The sequence below is a fragment of the Haliotis rufescens genome, unplaced genomic scaffold (genome assembly GCF_023055435.1).
Source record: "Haliotis rufescens isolate VD_foot unplaced genomic scaffold, xgHalRufe1.0.p SCAF_46, whole genome shotgun sequence".
NCBI classification, from domain to species: Eukaryota; Metazoa; Mollusca; class Gastropoda; order Lepetellida; family Haliotidae; genus Haliotis; species Haliotis rufescens.
Genome location: NW_025964179.1, coordinates 1,012,612 through 1,034,615, shown reverse-complemented (window position 1 = coordinate 1,034,615; position 22,004 = coordinate 1,012,612). Strand labels below are relative to the sequence as shown.

The window sequence follows — 22,004 nt, the reverse complement described above, 5'->3', positions numbered from 1 at the left end:
TTGTCGGATCCCGACTCGATTATTTATTTATCTCCGTTATATAGCTGGAATATTGCCGAACCCGGCGTTAAACAACCCCTTGTGATCGTGCTACAAATTATATCGTAACAAGACACGTTGTGACAGAACTTGACAGCACTTGACTGCCTCGCCATTCAAAGTCATACACTGCCTGATATCCTCATGTCCTGGCACGAAATGAAGACTAAAATTGAAATAACATGAGATCATCAACGACTGTCTCCTGCCCATCACAAAAAGGAGCATTTCTGATTCTACTGCCAGTATGTTGGAAACCTTTAAACTGTCACGACGCGCGGGGGGCACGGGTGCCCAGTCGTCTAAGGCGCCGCGATTCGCTGTGCAGAATTGCGTCCCTTGGGCACGCCAGAAACCTATGATTGTGGGTTCGAATCCCGGTTCGCCCCGATTTTGTTTCTAGGTTTGTCAGCACCATACCCGTGCTAATGGGTTTCACCGAAGTGGTAAACGTCCGAGACCTGCATCACTTCGGGCTTTCTTCCTACATTAAGCTGACACGCCGCGATATAACTGTAATACTGTTAAAAGCGGCGTAAAATCCAACTCACTCACTCACTATTATGCAAAGGGTGAAAGTACAAAAATTGCATTTGTTGTCACAGATATTTTATAATAGGGTATTGTTTTGCTGTATGTTTGATTCAAAACGAATCTGACACTTAAATCGACCTAATGGCAGATTGCTGTTCACCTCATCAACAGAAATTTATTTTTCTTGGAAATCAAAAACTATGTTTCAGAGTATTTTTGTCTTCATTGGTCACTGTGTGGTTAATACTCATTTCCCTCTATCATAGCTGAATATAGCTTTGGTTTGTTGCATGCTCTTCAAAATAGGTAGGGGATAATGAGTTCTCATTTCCCTCTATCATAGCTGAATATAGCTTTGGTTTGTTACATGCTCTTCAAAATAGGTAGGGGATCATGAATTCTCATTTCCCTCTAGCATAGCTGAATATAACTTTGGTTTGTTACAAGCTCTTCAAAATAGGTAGGGGATCATGAATTCTCATTTCCCTCTAGCATAGCTGAATATAGCTTTGGTTTGTTACATGCTCTTCAAAATAGGTAGGGGATCATGAGTTCTCATTTCCCTCTAGCATAGCTGAATATAGCTTTGGTTTGTTAAATGCGATTCAAAATAGGTAGGGGATCACGAATTCTCATTTCCCTGTAGCATAGCTGAATATAACTTTGGTTTGTTACAAGCTCTTCAAAATAGGTAGGGGATCATGAACTCTCATTTCCCTGTAGCATAGCTGAATATAACTTTGGTTTGTTACAAGCTCTTCAAAATAGGTAGGGGATCATGAATTCTCATTTCCCTCTAGCATAGCTGAATATAACTTTGGTTTGTTGCATGCTCTTCAAAATAGGTAGGGATCATGAATATAAATGTTAATTCCAAATACCAAATATCAGAACATACATCCTATGCAAGAACGTTTACAGGCTAATGACATGCTGTAAACCTGCAGAAGTCAGCGCGCAGTGGTCAGAGTGGATAGCTAAAATTGGCGTGTACTTCGTTTCTGGATCAAAACTTCAGACGATGCCATATCATGGTTTCGTGTCACCGTACACCGACGGAGTGGACAGTTCTTCATGATATCTATCACTGGTTTGTCTGGTCCATTATTTACAGGGCTCCTTGACATACCTGGAACAATGCTCACTGCAGCGTTAAATAACAAACAAGCAATTGATTGACTTAATTGGGGCGATGCATACAACAAGTATCGTTGAAATTTTCTGATCAATTACTTACAGGTCTCCTTGATATAACTGAAATATTGCTGACTGGAGCGTTATTTTACAGTTTCTATATGATTACCGTTACATGGCCAATAATAACAAGGATTCAAGTTCCGATTATCTAGGCGAAACAGTCTCATTTGGACGTAAAAGTCAAAATAGTGATGACAGTTATATGAATGGTTCACCAAAAACCACATTCGTCACCACTCGCCCCTTTCCGTAACCTGTAAGAAGACTCGTCCCCCTCTCGATGAATGTTATGTGCGAAAATACGACAAACCAATCGGAATGTGCGTATGATTTCAAGTTCTTTGTCAAATAATCCCTCAGAAATAATTTTTGTTTTTACTTATGTCTTGCATCTAAAAATATACCCAAGACACAGTGAAATGTGTTCAATCATACTGCATAATGCCGCACGTCCCGATGTCCTTTAAATTGCATCTGAAATTATATAAAATATGGGGAAATATATGTGAACCATTACGCAACGAGTTGACAATTGTTTTAGGTATGCCCGTTTGTGCTAAGACGGAACCTAGTTGTAAAAATGGCCACGAGAGGGACACGAGTCGCTATTCGGCTTGTCCCGGAATAACACGAGTTGGTAACGAATGCAAAACTCAGTGGTGACACCAGGTGTGAAGAAGGTACGCATGCACTGCTGGGCATAGGGTCTGCCTGCTGTACGACAAGTCAAGATGTAGATTAGATCTAATAGTTTCCTTGACGAAAGCGCATACTTGAATATTTAGCAGGAAGTAGCTAAAGCGTTTCAAGAACTCAAATCTACGTCCATACATACATCAAAACAAGACAAGGATTTATTGTTTCTCACTATGCGATGTATTTTCCAAAGAAGAGCAGATTTATTGTTCTTGACACTGCCACTGATCTTCTGATAAATGACTAATACACCACACGTGTCTGCGCCGCACAGCTCTATACATATTTTATGCGTCTGCCCGGAAAGGGCTGATATACTTATATTGCTGCACTTAACAGAAATAATCTCCACTCTCACATATCAAACAGTGCAAGTAGAAAACTCTAATTTAGGTTGCAGTGGCTTTCATTGTCCATCGTGGTCATAAAACATTTTCGGTTTTCATTACTTTTGACGTCAACTTAAGATATTGTGATGAATTATTTCTCTGTAGTGAACTATGTACCTCGCCTCAACATATGATACAAGAACATCTATACATCTTGAGCACAATGGTTACCAACTCCTTGATTAATGGTTTATTAACATCTAATTTCTCAATGTGACCACGGATAGCCAGGTGATCTGAGGTAGGTGTAGCTCAGAGATCTGAGATCTAAGATTAAGGTAGCTCACTTGTCTAAGGTGTGGGAAAATAAAAGCGACACAACTCTTTCCATATTCAATAGAAATCTCTGCCAAAAGCAGAGTGGATTGCACGATTCATGAGCATGTGTCTATGAATCACTATTAAATAGTGATGATACTAGGTGTTCGCGAAAAGGTGAGCGTATCCTGCCCAACCGATATCATCGGTCACAAACACATGCAAAGGCAAATCAATTGGTCATCTGAAAAAAACCGGGAACATATGGTACAAGTCTAAATGGGGATTTGCATCGGACATCCTGTCACTGATGCGTCCAGTTTGGAAATGACCTATACATGTCTACCATAAAACCTTTTGAAAGATTTACTTCGGCCTTGAATGTTTCAACCTTGATCAAACAACTTCTGAGCAAGAGTCGTATGACGCTCTCTGAAATCTTGGTAGAAAGAGAATGCTTGATTGTATCTAAAAAAATGTGAAATGTTTAACACCAAAAGCTGGAGCTTCTGGAATATTGAATATGAAGGGAAAGTTGACTTTTGGAAAGTTGAAGTCATCCCTCTTGTCATAAAGTCTTGTGGAGAGTGCTTTGGCACTCTGAATCTTTATGCATAGATCTAAATATGAAACAGATGAGGCAGTCTCGCTGGTCTCCTTTACTTTAAGAGAATTGGCTATTAGCTCATTGGTCTCAAGTACGGCTGGCTTAGCAGTCTAAGGTACGAGGAACTCAGTGGTCTTAGGTGTGGGTAGCTCAGTGATCTAAGGTGCAGATAGGTCAATGGCCTTAGGTTGGAGAAGCTCTGTGATCTAAGGTGCGGATCGCTCAGTGGTCTAAGGTGTGGGTAGCTCAGTGGTCTAAGGTGTGAGTAGGTCTAAGGTGTAGGTAGTTCAGTGGTTTAAGGTTGAGATAAGTAAGTGGTCTAAGGTGCTGATAGCTCTGTGGTCTAAGGTATGAGTAGGTCATTGATGCAAGGTGAAGGTAATTCAGTGGTTTAAGGTTGAGATAAGTGAGTTGTCTAAGGTGCTGATACTTCTGTTGTCTGAGGTGTGGATAACTGGTGTCGAGGTTCCGAGGGGAGGTTCAGTTGAAGAGAGGGTAAAATCAGTACAGTGCAACTTTGTGCATGGAAGGAGTCGAGATCTGTTTTATGATCTACTGCGGGATGACGTCAGGCTGATTAATAGATCTCTTAAACAGAGTACGTTGTTTGTTTTTTGTTTACTCAGCAATATTCACGCTATATGGGGGTGGTCTGTAAACAATCGCATCATCATGAGCCAATATGTGCATCGATATACGTAACTGGGATACGATGATATGCATGAACCAAGTCTGAGCGCCTACCACGTATTCTTAATCCTTTTAGTCCCATATTACGACAAACAGTCTGCTGAAGGAAAAATCTAACCCAGGGATGGGGGCTAGCGCAGGGGACATCGGTGGATTTTAAGGGATGGTGCAACACTTGGGACATCCTAAGCAATACAGTTTTCATGTACATTATTGCACAGACGCAGTAAAGAGATGAACTTAAAACAAAGATCAAAAGATCGATACGAATATTTGCTAAAAGTTGAAAATACAACGGAAAAAACACTGTTTATTATAAGTGTCAGAAATGGTTAAATGATTTATGTCCTTGGTGCCATCTCCTGTTGGGAGCAAACCAATCACGAGTAATATCACGTGGTCTCCCTTGATTGTTGAAATTCAGGAATAAACAACCGACTGGCGCTCTCTGCATATTGATGACAGTTGGCGCTGTGTTCGCTGCAAACCTTGTGATAATCCGTGCGCGCTAGTTTCAGTGGGTTTATCGACTTGGTGTGAGTGATCTCAGGACATCGTTGTCTCTAATCTTCTGTGGTCTACCTTTACCGTATCGTCTCCATGCATTGGTGTCCACAGTCTTGTGTTCCCTGTCAAACTGTGGATAGTCTCCATACGTTAGTGTCCATTGTCATGTGTTTCTTGTCTAACTGTTGAGTCTCAAGACATTGGTGTTGATAGTCTCGTGGTCACTGTCGATCTGGTGGTTGCCTCCAGACATTGGTGTCCATAGTCTTGTGTTCCCTGTCCATCTGGTGGTAATCTCCATACGTTAGTGTTCATTGTCTTGTGTTTCTTGTCTAACTGTTGAGTCTCAAGACATTGGTGTTAATAGTCTTGTGGTCACTGTCGATCTGGTGGTTGCCTCCAGACATTGGTGTCCATAGTCTTGTGTTGCCTGTCCATCTGGTGGTAGTCTCCAGACATTGGTGTCCAAAGTCCTGTGTTCACCGTCTACCTGACCGTGAGCCTTCAACCCTGTGGTAGCAACCCAATAACATCCTACGTAGGAAGCGAACTGAAAGATGACACCAAGATATCTAAAGGACTTTGTGGAACTTTTTCTGAAATTATCAGTTATTCCCATGTTTGTATTTTCCACATCAAGCATGTCACAGTGTGCACCAAAAAATATCAGGAACCTTGGTATCAAGTTGTGCCAGCTAAAATGTATTAACAATTATCTTTGTTTGAGTTTTGAATACAATATTGAAACTTTAACCTGTCGATTATCAATCAATGACTCCAAGAAGATTGAGAAGCAGGGAGGCCACAGCGGTCTTTCAAGGAATCGTTCAGATGTAAGTAAAAGCGACAAAACCCTTTCCATAATTATACGAAATCTCTGTTAAGAGCAGATCCCAGTGTTATATCATATGTAAAATATGTATTTATGAATATTATAGTGATGATATCAGGATTTCGCAAAAAAAAGTGAGCAGATTTGCCCAGACGTTGGCACCCATCACAAACACATGCAAAGGCAAGTCAATTGTTCACCCTGGAAAACACGGGAACATATGGTACAATCAAGAATAGGGAACTGTCTCTGACATCCTGTTGGTCACCGAGGCATCAAATTTGGAAATGTCCACCGCATGTGTGCCATAAACTGTTTTGACAGCTTTTTAGCATCCCTCTTGTCGTGCAGTCTCGGGAAAAGCTTTTTTTCCACTCTGAATCTTTACAGTTCTAAAATGTAAAACTGATTTATTTCTGAATCCGGTAGGTAAATCAGTGGAAGGGAGAGGGCTATTTCGCCATACAAGAATGACGCCAGATCATCGATATTGCTGAAGCTTAAGTTAAATTAGTGAACATTTAATATATTATAAGTTACGTAACTTGTAACACCAAATAATTGTCAATGAAGACGAAACTAAATATACTTGAAACCAAATGACACTTGGGGTAAAAATAAGAACAGATGTACTTAAAGTCACATATGTCTTATGTGATTCAATGACAGAATAAAGGTAAGATGTATTGTCGTATAGCCCTTATTCCTCCTGTCTGAAGGCCCCGACTGGTTCCTGTGCATCCAAGACTTGCAGTCCCGGGCTACGATGTTTGGAGACTCGATCTGGAAAAGCTGTCTGTGTACAAGGTAACAAATGGTCTTTTTCACACTTTCTACTATGTACTCGACAATCTCGACAATCTATGCATGTCATTGAAGTAACACTCTTGGTCTCCGGGTGCCATAGAGAGATTTGCGTTTATCTTACACCTGAGACCAACGATTTTTACAGGGTGCTACACGTTCACATTACATCTGATACCTCCGCTAAAATAGGCTGCTACATGCTCACCTTACATCGGAGACCAACACTAAATACAGGCTGCTACATGCTCACCTTACATCGGAGACCAACACTAAATACAGGCTGCTACATACTCACCTTACATCGGAGGCCAACACTAAATACAGGCCGCTACATGCTCACCTTACATCGGAGACCAACACTAAATACAGGCTGCTACATGCTCACCTTACATCGGAGACCAACACTAAATACAGGCTGCTACATACTCACCTTACATCGGAGGCCAACACTAAATACAGGGTGCTACATACTCACCTTACATCGGAGACACACTAAATACAGTGTGCTACATACTTACCTTACATCGGAGACCAACACTAAATACAGGGTGCTACATACTCACCATACATCGGAGACCTCCGCTGACGACAGGGTGCTACATATTCACCCTACATCAGAGACCAACACTAAATTCAGGGTGCTACATATTCACCCTACATCGGAGACCAACACTAAATACATGCTGCTACATACTCACCTTACATCGGAGACCAACACTAAATACAGGGTGCTACATACTCACCTTACATCGGAGACACACTAAATACAGTGTGCTACAAACTTACCTTACATCGGAGACCAACACTAAATACAGGGTGCTACATACTCACCATACATCGGAGACCTCCGCTGACGACAGGGTGCTACATATTCACCCTACATCGGAGACCAACACTAAATACAGGGTGCTACATATTCACCCTACATCGGAGACCAACACTAAATACAGGGTGCTACATATTCACCCTACATCGGAGACCGACGCTATTTACAGAGTGTCACACGTACACATTACATATGATAACTGCGCTAACGACAGGCTGCTACTTGTGCGCCTAACATCGGAGACCAACACTAAATACATGGTGCTACATGTTCACCTATCAAACCAAAGCTCACTAGAATGCACTTCAAGCTCATCTGTTATATGCAATTGGGAGGCAGAGAAGTCAGATAATGGACAGGAAGTTAGTGGGTATATACTCTTGGCTTATATACTTATTGGCTTTGATCTGATGTTCACTAAACAAACGAGGGTTGATCGATAAGTTCTAAACTTCACATAGGAATTACAAAACAGCGAAATCGTCTGTCGTGAACATTACAGGATAATTATCATGGAGATCGGCAGAAACTGAGTCAGTTAAGAACACAAAAATGTTCAATAATCAGTAAACATCACCAGTAACATTCCTTCAGAAAAGTAGCGTGACTCTTACAATGTATGGGGGATGTACATGGACATTTAAATTAGTCTTGGTCATGGAACTCTGTGTTAAACTTGTTGAGGAACTAACTCCGTATGGTTGGCTCCGGTTGTTCATTTTCAAGTGACGTAAATGAGTTAATGGCTTTAGGGTAGTTACCATTGACACAAGAACCCAGAGTAAAGCAACGAGTTGGGGACATAAGCAACATGGCCTTCTTGTCAGAAACATGACTATCACTGGTCGGTCTCAAATGCATATAGACGTATGTTCCATATAATGGTTTCAACGCTCGATTCTAAGGGAGATGTTTTCCACTGCAAACAAATTACCTTTGCTTGCTCATTATGTACCGGCAGTTACATGAAATGCGGGTAGCGAACATGTTGTGGAACTATTTCCGTATGATTTGCTCTGTTTGTAAATTGTCGGGTGACGTCAATGAGTGAATGGCTTTAGGGTAGTCACAATTGACAACAGAACCCAGAGTAAAGCAAAGAGTTGGGAACATAAGCACCACGACCTTCTTTGCAGAAACATGACTACCACTGGTCGGTTAATGAAAGTCTCAAATGCATACAGACGTATGTTTGTAATATTGTGACTTCTTGGCTCGATTTTAAGGAAGATGTATACTACTGCACACCGAGTATCTTTGCTGGCTCAGTATGTACCGGCAGTTACATGAAATGCGGGTAGGGAACCACTGGTACCATCTGTAATAATCAAACAGTTTTTATACCAGAAATTTATTTACTGCAATGAATGATCATAACAAATTGCTGTCATTGTACAAATACAGTAATCTACGGTTATAACGAACACGCTCATAACGAACTAACGGATATAACGAACTTACTTTTTAGTCCCGACTATTTGCTGTAGTTATGCCGTATATATGCTTATAACGAACTACGGTCATAACGAACTAAACTTAGTAGTCCCTTTGAGTTCGTTATAACCGTAGTTTACTGTATAATGTACACATCTACAGATGAGAAGCAGAACTACCCTGAGAGATCTCCACGTCAAAAAGTTGACACGCAGAAAACTTCAGAGAACAATCCTCTTCACGAAGCCTGTAGGAAGGGGGACCTGGACCAGGTGAGACGCATCCTGTCCCGGCGTTTGGTCGACGTCAACGGTAGAGACGAGGAGCACGGGAGGACGCCACTCATGGCGGCGGCAGAGAAGGGACACAGACGAATCTTTGACTTTCTTATTAGAAAAGGAGCTAATGTGTCACAAGGAGATGGTGATGGTAACAACATCCTGCACTTGGCCTGCAGAGGTGGACATATGGGTATGGTGAGGTATGTACTTAAACAAAACAGTGTTGATGTTAACAGTAGAGCAAAGAAGGGAAGAACTCCCCTGATGATGGCTGCATGTCATGGACACAGAGATGTGTTTGAGTTTCTCGTGAGTAAGGGAGCTAATGTGTCACAGGTGGATGATTACGGAGACAACATCCTGCACTGGGCCTGCAGAGGGGGACATTTTGGCATGGTGAGGTATTTACTGTCTGAATACAGTCTTGATATTAACAGTAGGGGAAAGTACGGATCAACTCCCCTGATGAAGGCTGCATCTGATGGACACAGAGATGTGTTTGAGTTTCTCGTGAGTAAGGGAGCTAATGTGTCACAAGTAGATGATAACGGAGACAACACCCTGCACTGGGCCTGCAGATGGGGACATTTAGGCATGACGAGGTATTTACTCTCAGAATACAGTGTTGATATTAACAGTAGGGGAAAGTGCGGATCAGCTCCCCTGATGATAGCTGCATATCATGGACACCGAGAAGTGTTTAGGTTCCTTGTGAGTAAGGGAGCTAATGTGTCACAAGTAGATGATGGCGGCACCAACGTCCTGCACTGGGCCTGCAGGGGCGGACATGCGGGTATGGTAAAGTATGTACTTACACGATACAGTGTTGATGTTAACAGTAGAGCAAAGAGAGGAAGAACTCCCCTGATGAATGCAGCATATTATGGGCACAGAGATGTGTTTGAGTTTCTCGTGAGTAAGGGAGCTAATGTGTCACAGGTGGATCATTACGGAGAAAACATCCTTCACTGGGCCTGCAGGGGCGGACATGTGGGTATGGTGAAGTATGTACTTACACGATACAGTGTTGATGTTAACAGTAGAGCAAAGATAGGAAGAACACCCCTGATGAAGGCTGTATATTATGGGCACAGAGATGTGTTTGAGTTTCTCGTGAGTAAGGGAGCTAATGTGTCACAAGTGGATGACGACGGCGACAACATACTTCATTATGCTTCATTTGGGAGACATGTGAAGATGGTAAAGCATATCCTATCACAGGACATGGTGAACATTGACAGTAGAGGAAAGTACGGAAGGACAGCATTAATGAGAGCAGCGTATAATGGAAATATACAAGTGTTTGATCTACTTGTGAGTAAAGGTGGTCAAACTCCCTTTACGGATGACAATGGTGACAACATCCTTCATCTGGCCACTCTTCGTGGACGTGTGGAGATGGTGAAGCATGTCCTCTCACAGAACATGACAGACATTAACGCCAGGGACAAGGATGGGGAAACTGCAGCGATGATAGCAAAGCGTAAAGGACAACACGGAGTGTATAACCTTCTTGTTTCGCGTGGCTGCCCAGTGGAATAAGTGTACTGTGAACTATGAACAGTCACCCATTTGGTTATAAAACCTCGTTAAAGGTATTGTATGTTTTTGTCTGTAATGAGTTTTTAAAAGTGTTGTGATTATTTCTCACGCGTCGTGAGTGAGTGAGTGAGTGAGTTATGTATAACGCCGTTTTAACAGTATTCCAGTTATATCACGGCGTGTCAGCTTAATGTGGGAGGAAAGCCCGAAGTGATGCAGGTCTCAGACGTTTACCACTTCGGTGAAACCTACGAGCACGGGTATGGTGCTGACAATACTAGTAACATAATCGGGGCGAACCGGGATTCGAACCCGCAATCATAGGTTTCTGGCGAGGACAAGGGACGCAATTCTGCACAGCGAATCGCGGCGCCTTAGACGACTGGGCCACCCGTGCCCCCCGCGCGTCTTGACAGTTTAAAGGTTTCCAACATACTGGCAGTAGAATCAGAAATGCTCCTTTTTGTGATGGGCAGGAGACAGTCGTTGATGATCTCGTTTTATGTCAATTTTAGTCTTCATTTCGTGCCAGGACATGAGGATATCAGGCAGTGTATGACTTTGAATGGCGAGGCAGTCAAGTGCTGTCAAGTTCTGTCACAACGTGTCTTGTTACGATATAATTTGTAGCACGATCACAAGGGGAACATAGGGTTTTGTGTGTCCTGCGTTAGGCTTTATACCTCGAGCCCGACGATTGATGCTAAAACCCAATGTACCCAATGTGGTCCTGCTACAAAGCAAATATCTTTCCAACAAGTTTTAATATGCGATTGTAAAAGAATTATAATAAATTCAAAATTGATAGAAAAGAGGTTAGTATGAGCTTTAATTTGTTTCGTGTATATCATGGTGTGTCAGCATAGTTTGAGAAGAAACGTTGTCGAAACTGGGGAGCAAATCCACGATCATAGGAATCCGGGCAACAAACTCTGAGAAGGGGGTAGCTCATGACGTCAATCACTGGATTGTCTGGTCGATAATCGATTATTTACAAACCACCGTCATAACACTGAAATATTGCTAAGTACGGCGTTAAACAACAAACACAGAAATAAATATCATTTGAATAAAAGCATGAGTGAGTGAGATAGATCACGAATTATCTACATAACAAATTGCGACACCACTTATTCGCTGATTCACCAGCCTTCCGGTTATCAAGCACAGCGATTCAAGCACAGTCCACGGCTATCTTGTGTTCGAGCGTCGCTGATACCCGTCTCTTATCACTGATACTGACGGCAAGTACAGGGACCTATAGCATACATTGGTCATCCACACCCTCATCATCAACAGTCTGTCACGGTTATCAGACAGCAGTGCTCCCCGAGCCAGGATGACATGTAACGTAAACTTGGCTGTGGTTTTAATTATATTAATTCTGCCGCTCAACACTGATGCTGCAGTTAATAAGGTCTACGAGTGTCGCCTCCTGGCCTCGGGTGGCTTGATTGACCTGAACCCCTTGTCCAACCTAGATAACACTCCAAGGTAAGTTACAATTCTTTTTTTTTATAATGGTCTTTTGCATCGCGAATACATCACAGATTTGTTAACACGCTTACCGCCATTAACACGTTTTTAGAACGGTCTTACCCATCGCGAATACATCACAGATTTGTTAACACGCCGTGTCTCCATTCACACGTTTTAAGAACGGTCTTACCCATCGCGAATACTTCACAGATTTGTTAACACGCTTACCTCCATTCACACGTTTTTAGAACGGTCTTTACCAATCGCGAATACTTCACAGATTTGTTAACACGCTTACCTCCATTCACACGTTTTTAGAACGGTCTTTACCCATCGCGAATACTTCACAGATTTGTTAACACGCTTACCTCAATTAACACGTTTTTAGAACGGTCTTACCCATCGCGAATACTTCACACATTTGTTAACACGCCTTACTTCCATTCACACGTTTTTAGAAGGGTCTTACCCATCGCGAATACTTCACAGATTTGTTAACACGCTTACCTCCATTCACACGTTTTTAGAACGGTCTTACCAATCGCGAATACTTCACAGATTTGTTAACACGCCTTACCTCTATTCACACGTTTTTAGAACGGTCTTAACCATCGCGAATACTTCACACATTTGTTAACACGCCTTACCTCCATTCACACGGTTAAAGAACGGTCTTACCCATCGCGAATACATCACAGATTTGTTAGCACGCTGTGTCTCCATTCACACGGTTTAAGAACGGTCTTACCTATCGCGAATACTTCACAGATTTGTTAACACGCCGTGTCTCCATTCACACGTTTTTAGAACGGTCTTACCTATCGCGAATACTTCACAGATTTGTTAACACGCTTTCCTCCATTCACACGTTTTTAGAACGGTCTTACCCATCGCGAATACTTCACAGATTTGTTAACATGCCGTGTCTCAATTCACACGTTTTTAGAAGGGTCTTACCAATCGCGGATACTTCACAGATTTGTTAACATGCCGTGTCTCAATTCATACGTTTTTAGAAGGGTCTTACCCATCGCGAATACTTCACAGATTTGTTAACACGCCGTGTCTCAATTCATACGTTTTTAGAAGGGTCTTACCCATCGCGAATACTTCACAGATTTGTTAACACGCCTAACCTCCATTCACACGTTTTTAGAACGGTCTCACCCATCGCGGATACTTCACATATTTGTTAACACGCCTAACCTCCATTCACACGTTTTTAGAACGGTCTTACCCATCGCGAATACTTCACAGATTTGTTAACACACCTAACCTCCATTCACACGTTTTAAGAACGGCCTTACCCATCGCGAATACTTCACAGATTTGTTAACACGCTTACCTCCATTCACACGTTTTTAGAACGGTCTTACCCATCGCGAATACTTCACAGATTTGTTAACACGCCTTACCTCCATTCACACGGTTAAAGAACGGTCTGACCCATCGCGAATACTTCACAGATTTGTTAACACGCCTAACCTCCATTCACACGTTTTAAGAACGGTCTGACCTATCGCGAATACTTCACACATTTGTTAACACGCCTAACCTCCATTCACACGTTTTTAGAACGGTCTTACCCATCGCGAATACTTCACAGATTTGTTAACACGCCTTACCTCCATTCACACGTTTTTAGAACGGTCTTACCCATCGCGAATACTTCACAGATTTGTTAACACGCCTTACCTCCCTTCACACGTTTTAAGAACGGTCTTAACCATCGCGAATACTTCACAGATTTGTTAACACGCCTTACCTCCATTCACACGGTTAAAGAACGGTCTGACCCATCGCGAATACTTCACAGATTTGTTAACACGTCTTACCTCCATTCACACGTTTTAAGAACGGTCTGACCTATCGCGAATACTTCACACATTTGTTAACACGCCTAACCTCCATTCACACGTTTTTAGAACGGTCTTACCCATCGCGAATACTTCACAGATTTGTTAACACGCCTTACCTCCATTCACACGTTTTTAGAAGGGTCTTACCCATCGCGAATACTTCACAGATTTGTTAACACACCTAACCTCCATTCACACGTTTTAAGAACGGTCTGACCTATCGCGAATACTTCACAGATTTGTTAACACGCCTTACCTCCATTCACACGTTTTTAGAACGGTCTTAACCATCGCGAATACTTCACACATTTGTTAACACGCCTTACCTCCATTCACACGGTTAAAGAACGGTCTGACCCATCGCGAATACTTCACAGATTTGTTAACACGCCTTACCTCCATTCACACGGTTAAAGAACGGTCTGACCCATCGCAAATACTTCAGAGATTGGTTAACACGCCTTACCTCCATTCACACGGTTAAAGAACGGTCTGACCCATCGCAAATACTTCAGAGATTTGTTTACACGCCGTGTCTCCATCACCCCTGAACGTCCGATGTGCAATTGCAATTTGAAGTCCAGCAATTCAATGAGGATGTTCATAACTCAGGACGGCTTTCAGAGTCCGTCTCGGTGACTGAATTGTGAGAGAACTCTACCGTTTCCTAACATAGAAGCAGAATGAAGATCAGCTGGCTGCAAGACTGGCAGATGTTGCACAAGAATCATTGCGGTTTGTACGGTTGAATCTTAGCACTGAGCACTGCTGGTTTTTCACTCGATGGAACCAGGAAGTGACCTGATTCTTTGATCAAAGTACCGATTTCACCGCAGTCGGATGTATTTCGGGTGTGCTGGGGGAGAATTGTGCTGTATACAAACCCATCAAGTATTGACGATGATTCTTTCCAGATTTCATGACATTCCCGACAATGCTGCATCCGACTTCATGTACTCCTGGAATCCATGCGCGCCATTCAGTGAAGGCAACGGCTGCCAAGGAGTGGAGGTGAGGCAGGTGTCTTTAACAATGTGAGTGAGTGAGTGAGTGAGTGAGTGAGTGAGTGAGTGAGTGAGTGAGTGAGTGAGTGAGTGAGTGAGTGAGTGAGTGAGTGAGTGAGTGAGTGAGTGAGTGAGTGAGTGAGTGAGTGAGTGAGTGAGTGAGTGTTTTACAAGCTAATAGATGTCGCGTGTCCAATTTGACACTTTATCTATTTATTACGAAAGGAATCAAAACTGACCCCGATCATTTTTCAAATAAAGACTATGCAGTTCTACCTTTTGGACGGCGATAAAACAAATAGAGCATTTAGATCTTTTATCCCAGTGTGATTGCTAAGTTCTGTACCATTTTAGTCTCTTTGTTTGTCATGTCATTTAATGTCATTTAATGTCAAGTCTTGTTTTACGCCGCTTTTAGCAATATGCCAGCAATATCACGGCGGGGGACACCAGAAATTCACACAGGGTACCCATGTCGGGAATCGAACCCGGGTCTTTGGGGTGTCAAGCGAACGTTGTCATCGTGCTGATTCGGCGTAAAACAACAATAAACCGAGGACATTAACCTCCTAGTGTGTTACAATTATTTGAAAAAAGTTCATCATCTTCGAAATGCATCCGTATTATGATGAATGAATTTTACATAATCTTATACAATTCAGCTGTGTCAAATTTCCCCGACTACTGACGAGGCCCATGTATTGGGTAGGGGAGGCGACTCCAGATTCGTGTTTGAAAACCCAGGAAGGGTGTTCTTTGTCTACAGCATACTCTCCGACCTAGGTCAAACAAGGTAAGAGTGCTTCCTGTCACACATGGGATTACGGGTGGCCGAGTCGTCTAAGGCACTGCAATTCGCTTTGCAGGGTTCCATCCCTTGGGCATGTCAGTAGCCTATGACGATCGCCCAAATTGTGTTTCTAGGTTTGTCAGCACTATACCCGTGCTCGTGGGTTTCACCAAAGAGGTAAACGTCTGAGAACCTCATCACTTTGGGCTTTCCTCCCACATGAAACTGACACGCCGTGATATAACTGGAATACTGTTGAAGGGGGCGTTAAACCCAACTCAATCACTCACTCCTATCACTCAGACCTGGGCACCTGCAGAAACAAGACATTTCCCATAAAACAAAATAAAATTAAAAACACAATAAAAGTGAAACAAAAAACAAAGGCCCTTTGCTGGTAATAAGTACGCAGCTTATGTAATAACCCTATGTCACTAAATGTGGTTTCCGATTTTGGTTACCAAGTGATTAATATTGTGGTTCTGCGTCATTATTTTTCAGAGTGAGTGAGTGAGTATGGTTTTACGCCGCGTTTAGCAATATTCAAGCAATATCAGGGCGGGGGACACCAGAAATGGGCTTCACACATTGTACCCATGTCGGGAATCGAACCCGGGTCTTCGGCGTGACGAGCGAACGCTTTAACCACTAGGCCACCCGACCGCCCCTTATTTTTCAGAAGTATTATAATAGTGAACATGGTCAGTTCAGTAATCGCTGTGAGTAACCCGTTTTATGAGGGAATGCACTTTTAAGGACTTAAAACTTAAAAAGACTACAACATATTTTGGAGCTGTGTACATTAGGCTTTGGTGTGTACGGGGCGGTCGGGTAGCCTAGTGGTTAAAGCGTTCGCTCGTCACGCCGAAGACCCGGGTTCGAATCCCGACATGGGTACAATGTGTGAAGCCCATTTCTGGTGTCCCCCGCCGTGATATTGCTGGAATATTGCTAAAAGCGGCGTAAAACCATACTCACTCACTCACTTTGGTGTGTACAATTTATGTCTATCACTGAAGTATGGAAGATTTGAAATTGTGGTGATATTCTTCAGTATTTACAGCACACACGTTACACATTTCTCCATGGGTTGGGGTGTTATTGTGACAACATGTTCTAAACAGCATTGCTGAGACAGAGGACATGCACAATAGGTAGTGCACTAGTTATAATCAGATTTGTAAGTAATGCCATTAGAAGAATTTCAGTACACCGCATCTGCCGATAATTATCAAGACGTGTACGTTACACCAGACAGTACTTCCCATAAATATGTATTCCATTGGAGCGAGTGATAGCCGATGACGTAGACAGAATCAGTCGTTCAGATTGTCCGTTGTTGACGTTATCGAGGTTGCATGCATAGAAAACACATTAGGACCTTCACTTTCGCGATCTCTTCAGGTCGTTCTAGGTGACCAATAAGGGATGTCCTCAGATCTATATGTAGCGGGACCGCCTCCGTGGTCTAGAGGTAGAGCGTCCGCCCGGAGAGCGGAAGAAGCAGAGAAGAGGCATTGCCATGAAGTAGTAGACCTCCAGCTGCCAGTATTCCTCGACGCCTTTCTTTGATCATCTGTTTACGAAATCAGCATAGTAGACACCGGAACTTTTTATGTAATCTACAAGGTTGCATCCCAGAATACAGTGGCCATAACTTTCTTCACTGACCTTGAAGACTTGAATTCCTTTGCTACCGGAGAATTGGAATGATGCCATTATATGGATTGACATTTAATCGGGATAATAGTGTCAGACCCAGGTTTCATCACCCATTACTAATCTCTTTTTGAATTTGACGAAATGCTCCTCGATAAGCTCTAACTTTTCTCTGCCAGTGTCAGTTATTTCCCTTAAGATCAGAATTTAGAAACTTTGGCACCCAACGAGCAGGTATCTTATTCACACGTCTATCTGACAGTTTAAGTTTTTCTATCTCCTTGATTGAATCTCCATTGATGGAAGTTGAGGGTCAGCATCAAGGCTTGTCCTCCCAGCCTTAAACACAGGATCCGGGGTAGAATAGGTCTTCAGCAACCAATGCTTGCCGTAAAAGGCGACTATGCTTGTCGTAAGAGGCGACTAACGGGATCGGGTGGTCAGGCCCGCTGACTTGGTTGATACATGTCATCGATCCCAATTGCGTGGATCTATGTTCATGATGTAAATCACTGGATTGTCTGGTCCAGACTCGATTATTTACAGACCGCCGTCATATAGCTGGACTTTTGCTGAGTGCGGCGTTAAACAACAAACCAAACCAAACCTTCAACACAGCTGCCCAACGTTTAACAGTGGAAATCTAGGGCACTTGTCCCCATACACTTGTGACATGCGGTCATGAATTTCTTGGGGAGTACTTTTCTCAAAAGTCAAAAACTTGATGACTGCTCGATTCTCGTTCTTTTCCATTTCTGTGTCCATTTGGAACCCTGTCACGTTCATCTGGCTGTCATATACAAACGGCCCAATAGACCAAATACACTTGCAATGGACTACTCAAACAATGCACTTCATTGACTAGTTCACTTTATTATGGTCCAAAGTTGAAAGTTAGTCAGGCTTAGAACCTTTTGACCGGCCCTCGTTATAGTAATGGATAGATGGCTCGTGGTGTCCAGAGACCCAGAGTCAAGTTGCATTCCTCCACTATTATGATCTACGAAGTAGGAGTCAATATCATTCAAGTACAAATTGGGCGATAAATTTAAACCTGAGAAGCAATGGACATTCCTCTCAGTTACTTCTATTTACGGAAACACATGAGTTAATACATCATAAATCGATTAAATAACCGATTTCTCAGCAATCCGTTGCACTACTAATTTGTTCCAGAATTAAACAAACCAAACGCTGTCAAAAGCATTCTTCAAATCAAAAAAGTAAACATAACATAATTCAATATTTAAATAGTTCAATTAAGCAACACCAGGTGCAAATATTAATAGAATATTTCTGTCGGAAACATGCTTGTTCTTCGTACTCCTTGTTTGTTTCCAAACTATAACTTGTAATTTGTTTATTAACTCTTTTGGTTGGCTAATGATAACGTCAGGTGTTTGGTTTGTGTTGCAGAGAGACGTATATTGAACTCGTGTGTAACACTTCAGTTGAGGCTCAACTTGTCTTTCAGGGAGAAAACCCAGTATTGAAATATGTGAGCATACCTTTCATGATTTTGACTTGAAAAAAATAACAATTTTGTACAGATTGCTATATATGATACTTTATTTTCGATAAGGTTTTCGACCGCATCGGTGGTGTAAAGGGCAGAGTGTCTGCCCAGAGAGAGGAAGGGCTGTTTCGATGCCCGGCCGCGTCATACCAAAAGACGTTAATAGATGGTACTTGTTATTACCCTGTCTGGCGCTCAGCATTAGGGGCTAAAACAAGGACTGGTCGGCTCGGAGTCAGTATACTGTGTCTGAGTGGGGTATTCATGTTAAACTGCGGCATGGTATCTCAGTGTGCTAGCACTATAAAACCGGAACTATTCCGTACTAGGACAAGCAGTCACACGCACTCACGCACGCACACGCACGCACACACGCACACACACACACACATGCATGCACGTCACTACATAAGTGACGTATTATTGAACGCGACGTTAAACCCCATTTCACCTCAACTCACCCCACCACACCTCACCTATAACGTTTTCACAAAGCAAATCTTAAAGTGGACAAGAGAACTCTGAATATATAAGCGGTCTGAATATATTCGTCATAATGTTTAATGAAGCAATGCACATGACCTCGATATTACACAGCATTGATAAAATGATTCATGACATATTTTGTCACACAGATAAACTAACATCGGATGTGGACAATGTACTTTGACCTCTTACTTCCGTAAGCTGAACCTCTTTACATGTACTGCACCTGTTGTGTAAGTGAGTGAGTGTGGTTTTACGCCGCTTTTAGAAATATTCCAGCAATATCACGGCGAGAAATGGGTTTCACACATTGTACCCATGTCGGGAATCGAACCCTGGTCTTCGGCGTGACGAGCGAACGCTTTAACCACTAGGCTACCCGACCGCCTCCCTGTTGTGTGTACTCGGGTCCACTCAACTCCATCCGACACCTATAATATACCTACACATAATCACCTTCAGGACAAATTATTTTTTTATTTTTTTTAAGTCCACAATAAGCAATATTCCAGCTATATGACGTCGGCCTGTATATAATAGAATCTAGACCTGACAATCCAGAAATAGATAGTATGGCCATTGATCTAGCCGTCGGGTTGCGCTGACTCGTTACGTCATCGAGCGTTACGACCAGCATAGGCTGCTTAGTACCATCCCCCTGGAGAATAACACTCATTTGGTACTACAGTAAAGTACGGTTATAACGAACTCAAAGGGACTGCTTATTTTAGTTCGTTATAACAGTAGTTCGTTATAAGCATATATACAGCATAGCTACAGCAAATAATCGGGACCAAAAAAGTAAGGTCGTTATATATCCGTCAATTCATTATAAGCATGTTCGTTATAACCATAGTTTACTGTATTTCAGCACATGGTACTGACAAGCAAGTACGCATGTCCCAAGCCTGTGCCTTCCAACAGCACAACGTCACCTTTAACCACGACCCACAGCAGCCCCGTGACATCCCCATCCACGACCCCCAGCAGTCCAGTGACACCCCGATCCACGACCCCCAGCAGTCCAGTGCCACCCCCCTCCCCGACCCCCACGTCAACCCCAGGGCCAAACATCTTCAACTTGGAGACAATAACAATACTCCTGGCATGCATATTGTAAGTACTGGAATATTAATGTCATTAAAGTATATTTACGTGTAGTCATGTGGCCGCCTCCGTGGTCTAGTGGTAGAGCGGAAAGTTCGGGGTTCGATCCCCGGCCGCGTCATACCAAAAGATGGTACTTGTTGTTACCCTGTCTGGCGCTCGGCATTAAGGGGCTAAAACAAGGACTGGTCGGCTCGGAGTCAGTATACTGTGTCTGAGTGGGGTATTCATGTTAAACTGCGGCATGGTATCTCAGTGGGCTAGCACTATAAATCGGCATCAGTCCAGACTAGTACAGCCACAAAAACACGTACATGCACGTCGCTATATAAGTGCAATAATCTTGGACGCGACGTTAAACCCCATTTCACCTCACCGTGTAGTCATGTACAATACCGCGCAAAAGTAACTTCCTAACAGTCCCATTCCACACTATGAACGTGTTCAGTATTCCTTCATTGAACGTTCATTATGATATTTGTATTACACCCAAAATCACTCGGCAAACATAAAGCTTTGGCGGGTTCCAAGTCCTTGGAATAACGGGGAAATCTAAATTGTCCATTTCCATAATCTGAAATCTGTTCAGATGTGTTCAAAACGCTTTTTGGGGGGTAGTTACTTTTGCACATAAGTGTATCACATAATACAAACTCAATAAGTTAGGAGATATTGAAGGGATGTTGAAGTAACGTCTCCGAACTATATTTTCACAAGAGCATACATTTTGACGACATAATTGTCAAAGAAAACCTGAATTTGGTAGAATCAAAGTCGCCATAAAGAAACTATTTAAGGATCAGCTCGAGGCCTCAAATAAAATATAGGCATTATTCACTCCTACATTTTGACATTTCAGTCTGTCGCTCGTTTTCCTTCTTTTCCTGGTGTTCGTTGGTCTCATCACTCGGCGTTAAAAGATTCCAAACAACAGTTCGAAACATTCTCACCACTCGACTCTTTCCGTCACCCGCAGGCCGCCATTCGGGTGTTCCCGGACACGAGTGGTCACGAGGACAGAACGAAACCCCATCCATTGAAACGACGAATCAATAAATTACCTCACGACAAAGGCGTGTTGTTGCCGATATCAATGTTAATCGAATAGAAATAGAAAGAAATTACCATCCACAAATATAACATTGCTGCACTTTGTGTTGTTTTTTAAAATAAAAAAATCAAACCTCAATAATCCGGACGTTACCCATCCAAATCGTCAGGGTTAACACATGTCCGGATTGACGAATCACGGGTACAGAATAATATCCTAGATCGTCCGGTTGTTTGGATTTCCGCATTTACGGGTGTCCGGACTAGCAAGGTTTCACTGGACATCCTACACCGCGAATTAAATGCTGTTCCAGCAGTATGACGGTGGCAGGTGAATAGTCAAGAACAATGAATGACAGTAGGAATGTCCAGGGCCCACTTGCACAAAGCGATCTTAGCGCTAAGATGATCGTAA

At 42.6% G+C, this 22,004-nt stretch overlaps 2 protein-coding genes across 2 annotated transcripts; both read left to right on the top strand.

The window, feature by feature from the left end:
* The first annotated feature begins 8,962 nt into the window (after positions 1-8,962).
* Positions 8,963-10,639, top strand: LOC124141609 (ankyrin repeat domain-containing protein 17-like). Its single transcript, XM_046509638.2, has one exon. The coding sequence runs from the start codon at positions 8,963-8,965 to the stop codon at positions 10,637-10,639; it is 1,677 nt and encodes a 558-aa protein (XP_046365594.2).
* A 1,256-nt stretch (positions 10,640-11,895) lies between these two features.
* LOC124141630 lies at positions 11,896-21,611 on the top strand. Its single transcript, XM_046509660.2, has 6 exons — positions 11,896-12,133; positions 14,892-14,988; positions 15,644-15,774; positions 18,847-18,928; positions 20,304-20,548; positions 21,399-21,611. The coding sequence occupies exons 1-6, from the start codon at positions 11,979-11,981 to the stop codon at positions 21,454-21,456; spliced, it is 768 nt and encodes a 255-aa protein (XP_046365616.2). The 5' UTR covers positions 11,896-11,978; the 3' UTR covers positions 21,457-21,611.
* The last annotated feature ends 393 nt before the right edge of the window (positions 21,612-22,004 follow it).